The sequence below is a fragment of the Brachionichthys hirsutus genome, unplaced genomic scaffold (genome assembly GCF_040956055.1).
Source record: "Brachionichthys hirsutus isolate HB-005 unplaced genomic scaffold, CSIRO-AGI_Bhir_v1 contig_445, whole genome shotgun sequence".
In the NCBI taxonomy this organism is placed as follows: domain Eukaryota; kingdom Metazoa; phylum Chordata; class Actinopteri; order Lophiiformes; family Brachionichthyidae; genus Brachionichthys; species Brachionichthys hirsutus.
Genome location: NW_027180348.1, coordinates 122787 through 128694, shown reverse-complemented (window position 1 = coordinate 128694; position 5908 = coordinate 122787). Strand labels below are relative to the sequence as shown.

The following is a 5908-nucleotide window of genomic DNA, read 5'->3' as shown; positions in this document are numbered from 1 at the left end:
CGTCTCACAAGGCTGGCACGATAAAGCTTCCCGACGAAACATTAGCGAAAAATGAAAGTTGAAGCGGCCGCTCCATCATGGAGGCCATGTTTAGGAGCGACCGAAGCACCGCCTGTCAGCGACAACAGGAGAAGTAGGTCCGGGGAACCGCTGAACTACTACACCGGAACAGGAAGTTCCACCGGGCAGAGTTGATTGTTTACGTTTGTAAATGCTGACTTTGACGTCTAATAGTTTGAAGCGCGTTCGTGTTTGTGTGCGCGTGCGTCAGAATGGGTTTATTTGTTTGTGTTGTTCAAAAAGTGTGTCTGACCTCGCGGAGCGATCTGTGGGAGGACCAATCCGGTGAAGCGGTCTCCGTCATCAGGTCTGAAATCCCGGACCGGAGCGGCGAGGAGCGGAACCGCTGCCGCACGTGATTCATTCTGATTACAATAATAACGAGGAAAGCGCTCAGACAGCACAGACCTCCGCCGAGCAGCTCGTTCCCATCCTAACTGGATCTACACCGTCCACATGGTGATCTGGATCAGCATCAAAAGGTTCTAGATCGTTCTTGGTGTCTTTATACTCCAACCATGAAGAGTAAACGTGAATCAGAGTCGATGTGTATTTTTAACTGATTTTTGAATCCATAAATGGAATAAAATGAAATCTTTTTTTATACTGACTCCATTCTGGATCCGATCCAGATGAGATCGGCTAGGATTGTTTCTTTTTATTTCTTCCTATCGTCATTGAGAATAATAGTTACATTACTCAAGTGAATTATGATTTAACTGTGAACCAACATCAGCAGCTGTGTTAAACCCGGCCAGCTGTTCTGTCGCTACAAGCTCTCCCTTGATGGCTGCCGCCGGCCGGAGGTCCTCTTACCGAACTGTAGAGTCAATAGCAGGACAACCGATGCGAGCCTCGGCTGCAACATCTTTGTTCCTCTTCAACGCGAGCGATCTGAAGGTTCGAACGCAACCTAGAGCGTCTGCTGGTTGACTCTGACCCCTTTCTACAACAGATAACGCCCGGACTTTAAAATCTCCCAGCATGCAAGTGCAACAAACCATCATAAAACAACCTCCTCCAGTATATATGGGAATGTATTGTACAACACCTCATGCAGATGCTACTTCCTTACAGTAACTTAGAGCAGCTCAAGATTGGGAAGTCTCCAGTTGCATTGAAGTCATTCTGGCAGAATAAATAACAACATAAAGCATAAGGCCGGTCAAATATTCAGACATTACGCAATAAAGCAGACTGAAGAGTTGCTCTATTATTAACACATTCATATATATATGTAGAGCCGCTGCTCCTCCGCATTGAGAGGAGCCAGATGAGGTGGCTCGGGCATCGATTCAGGATGCCTCCTCCACCGGGAGGAGACCACGGGGACGGACTGAGGACACGCTGGAGAGACGATGTCTCTCGGCTGGCCTGGGAACGCATCGGGATCCCCCTCGGAAGAGCTGGAAGAAGTGGCCGGGGAGAGGGAAGTCTGGGCTTCCCTGCTTGGGCTGCTGCCCCCTCGACCCCCCCGGATAAAGTGGTTGAAGATGGATGTATGTTACGTTGAGGGTGTCCCTCTTCAGTTTTGAGTGCAGCTCCTTAAGTTTCTGCCAGCATGTTAATTCATGACTTTTTTTTGGCAGCATATCTGTTTAAATCCTTTAACAGCAGTTTCCTGCAGCAGCATTTTTTTAACTCCATTGTAGAATACCTGCCCAGGTTATAACCGAAGGGTAACGACGCACTGGATTACATTCGGCTGAAAGAGATTGAATGGTAGTGACGGTCGTTTCGTTGGTGATACTTTTTACTTCTTTTGTGTTCAAATCCCTCGAAGCGAAACGGAAATGTTGCAATTGATTTAGAACACAAGACCCGTCAACCAGAGCATATGAGGCGTAAACCATCGCAGCACACCGAAGCGTACCCGCTGTACTGGGATCCATTTCAAATCGCCCGATTCTGGCCAGGGACTGATTCTGAAATTTGTCCGCCTACTGTTAATCATTAACGATCATCATATTCATTTGGACTCACTGACCCATATTTAATAAAGACCATTAACAGGATGCTCAGCAGCCACAGACAGGAAAACAAACGGCAGTTGTCACAGAGTAAAGTAGGCATCAGGGTACATTAATAATTAAACAAAAACTAAACTTGTTTATGCTTTGCCTCAAAAAATCCTTTATTAGGTCAAATGCACGAGGCCACGTGACTCTAAAACAAGCCCGTGAGCGATGACATGTCGCTTTGCCAGTTGTTTATTTATAGATCCAAGGTAATCAAGAATTTGTTTTACAGCCTGAAAAACAACAGCCAAAGGGAAGGGAGTGTTTTCTCATCAGTTCATGTCGCTGCTTGTCAGGACTAGTCCTTAAGGCCGTGTTCTCACAAGTACATATACTGTGATACGAGTCTAGGAGAAAAGGGGCTCGCCAGAGGCGGGTCCAAGTCCAGTTCAGTATCCCTCATTGTCCCAGGTGACCTCATAGCCTGGATATTGAGCCTTTAGTTTCTCGGTAGCTGTGACGTGGTTTGCTCTCCCAAATCCCTGGAAATAAAAGCGCATTACTGTCTACTTAGTGGGGGAATATAAAAAAAAAAAATCAATACCGGTACTCTTTAGTTATCTCACTATGGAGTATCCATAAACGTGGATCTGCTTGGCCTGGGGGTCGTGTTTGATCCTCCCTCCTCCGACACACTCACAGTCCAGGAGGCCTCCCTTCTCCAGCTCCTCAGAAACCTTGTCATAGATATCGGCTGTAAAAAAAATAAATATAAAAAAATGTGACATCGGACTATCATTATTCTATGTGTAAATATAATCTATAAATAAAAAAACACAGCAAGATAATCTGGATTAAGATAACACAAACAAAAAAATGTCTTTGATTTTAGAAATTAGAGCTAAAGAAAACGTAAACGCAGCTTTAATACAGTAAACGTGTTGAACTGGCATCTAACAATAAAACTGTGTCAACGCTTTTGGTGCAAACAGCTGCTTGTGCACGTGCGCTGCCTCCACCTGCTGTTTCTGTTGAAGCTCATGGCGTGTCAGGCCATGTGCTGGGAATGAATGAACTCATGGAAGAACGAAAACACGTTCATAGACCAGCATACGGATTTTTGTGGAGGTCACTGAGAGGTGATCATCTTATTAGCGGATGATATGGCCCAATTCAGCCTTTTATCATTATCAGTGCAAGCAGGAAGTGACTGGCTAGAAGCTGTGAATTAAGTATTGGTTTTCTTTACATTGATTTTTAAATCTATAATTGATCTCATTTGATTACGGCTTGATTCTAGTATTAGTACAACTAACCATCATGCTAAGGCCCAATCAATGCCCTGCATTCGAGCATGTGACGGCAGCTGCTGCCGTTAAATCCTACCAACAGTGTTGGCAGCGATGTGCTAACGCTAAACTAACCCAAGTACCACAGCTGATGGTGATTGGATGACAAAAATCATTTTGTGCATGTTTCAGAAATACATTAAACTGACTTTTTAACTCTGAATGTGCGTCAAAGGTGACTTTATATTAATTAGGCTAATATATTCTATCTACATGCATGGATCCATTTGTTCTCTTCGTATTCCACTCTGTGTGATTTGGAGGCTCCATCAGACCTTAAACTCAGACATGGGCAAACCACGGCCCGTTATGCTTTTCAATACGGCCCGCCGAACTTGTCCAATTACCAAAAAATTCAAGATCATAACTTTCATTTTGTCCCTGCAATACCCGTGTTTCACCAGCAGATGGCGCACTGACCACCGGTGGCGTGTAGCGTGTTACTCTGCTTTTGTTTCTTTTTGCCCATTGCTATCTGAACCCCACTGGAGAAATGAGCGGACCAAAGAAAAGGAAAGTAGACGGTGAGGGCCGAGTGATTAATAAAGAGTGGACAACAAGATTTTCTTTCACCGAAATCCAATCTACGGCTGTATGTCTGATATGCCAAGAAGCCGTTGCGGTTTTTAAAGAATATAATATCAGCCGGCACTTTGCCACGAAGGATGCAAACTACGCTAGCAAGCAATCAACGCAAGAACGGGAGGCTCCTGCCGAGGTCTGCCGTCGCTTCTCTGATTTAGAAAGAATTGACGCATCACTCCCGTCCCCTTATTTACATTTACATTTTACATTTCTCCTCACACTGTTGTGCCAAAATATGTGTAAATGCTGCATCTTGCATATTCATTGAGACAAACGTACTACCTGGATAAAGGCTATTTTGCACATTTGAAAGACGCAGTCCTTGGTACACACTGTTAGTAAATCGGGTTGTACATTTATCTGTGTGTTTACTGTGCTGAGGTTTGCACACTACACACAACGCTTTAGTATATCTGGGCCAAACACTCATCCAAATGCTTCTGGCCCGGCCCCTCTGTCAAAATTTCAAACCCAATGTGGCCCGCATGTCAAAAAGTTTGCCCACCCCTGCCCTGCCTTAAGCTCCTTAAAAAGACCTTAAAATTTAGAATAATCTACCCTAATCGTCGCTAGAGCGCCCTCATGCGGCCACGGAAGGCACGGCACCCAAGACTGAGCCTGCTGCTGCTATGAGCCTGCTGCTCTGAATGTGCCGGAAAGAACTGTTGTGCACCCGATGTATAGAAAAGACTTGAAGATTAGTGGTCAAATTGGTGAACACGATCAAAAGGATAAGCTGGGATATGCAAGTTTGGACAGGCAAATTACAAAAGCAATGAAGAAAGGATATGAAGAGGGTGAAATTGTTGATGCAGTTATTCAGGCCATTATCCCTGGCACAAAGCTAAGAAGCTACTTGGAAAGTGGGGACGATCTGTCAATGCAAGCACTAAAACAAATACTTCGGACTCACTTTGTTGAAAAAGATGCGACTGAGTTGTACCACTTACTCACCCGTGTTGCACAAGAGCCCAGAGAAACTCCAGTCCAGTTTTTGGTTCGAGCGATGGACTTGAGGCAGCAAACACATTTTGCATCCGAACGAGCAGACACTGGATTAAAATACAGCCCAGAACTTATTCAAAATCAGTTTTTACAAACGATTCTTACCGGACTCCAGGACGACACCATCCACATGGACTTAAAACCACACTTACAGAATCCAAGGGTTGCAGACAAAGTCCTGCTGGAGAAAATGACAGCTGCCTACAACATGGAGACTGAGAGAAAGAGTAAGCTGGCGATAACATCCAGAGTTAAGGTGTCGGCGGCGAGTCATGAGTCCAGTACAATTTCTTCAGAGAGCTGTAGTTATGACAGTAGCCCTACGAGCACCAAGAGTCAAGAAAAGCCCCAAAAACGTGACACATTATTGGAAAAAGTGGATCAAGGAAATAAAGCTATATGTGAGGCCATACAGAACCTCACTGCACGCCTGTCGAGCCTGCAGCAGCCAGCATCGCCTCCCAGGGGACAAAGTGGCGGTAACTTCCACAGATCACAGAGAACACGCCCCAGCAGACGGTGCTTCCAGTGTCAGCAGACGAATCCACGGGGGAAATGCGACCACTGTTACAAATGTGGGAGCGCAGACCACTGGGCTATCGGTTGCCGCAGAGTACCCAGGAACATGCCAGCCTCCACCAACAGGATTAAGAGTGGCAATCCTGGAAAGGAAATAGATCTATTCTGCACGACAGCACCCCTCACTAGTAAACAACACCAGATTTTTTATGGGTGTTGTCTGGTATGTGAGGATTCTCATCGCTCCCCACCTCAGCCTCGAGAGCCCAGCTGGGGTTTACGAGGAGCAGGTGGTTGCCGTGGTGACGTCTCGGGGGCCGATCGGAGTTCCATCCGACCGCCAACTCCTCCGAAGCGGAGCTCACGACAACGGCGAGCGCTGGACGTCGAGCCGAACTGATTTCGGAGATGTTCTGTGTTCTCCTCCTCCAT

The 5908-nt window shown here is 45.9% G+C and overlaps 1 protein-coding gene across 1 annotated transcript; it reads right to left on the bottom strand.

The window, feature by feature from the left end:
• Window positions 1-2083: 2083 nt before the first annotated feature.
• Window positions 2084-5435, bottom strand: LOC137913865 (14 kDa phosphohistidine phosphatase-like). The gene is made up of 3 exons (XM_068757490.1): window positions 4907-5435; window positions 2645-2772; window positions 2084-2560 (listed from the first exon to the last, which is right to left on the bottom strand). The coding sequence occupies exons 1-3, from the start codon at window positions 4980-4982 to the stop codon at window positions 2468-2470; spliced, it is 297 nt and encodes a 98-aa protein (XP_068613591.1). The 5' UTR covers window positions 4983-5435; the 3' UTR covers window positions 2084-2467.
• Between the last annotated feature and the right edge of the window lie 473 nt (window positions 5436-5908).

What these genes read in the sequence shown, in the direction of transcription:
- LOC137913865 (XM_068757490.1), bottom strand. Translation starts at nt 4,982, where the DNA reads ATGTGTTTGCTGCCTCAAGTCCATCGCTCGAACCAAAAACTGGACTGG. An exon ending in TGGGCTCTTGTGCAACACGG is followed by an intron (nt 2,773 to 4,906) that starts GTGAGTAAGTGG and finishes TTTTTTTTACAG; the next exon opens with CCGATATCTATGACAAGGTT. An exon ending in ACGTTTATGGATACTCCATA is followed by an intron (nt 2,561 to 2,644) that starts GTGAGATAACTA and finishes TTTTATTTCCAG; the next exon opens with GGATTTGGGAGAGCAAACCA.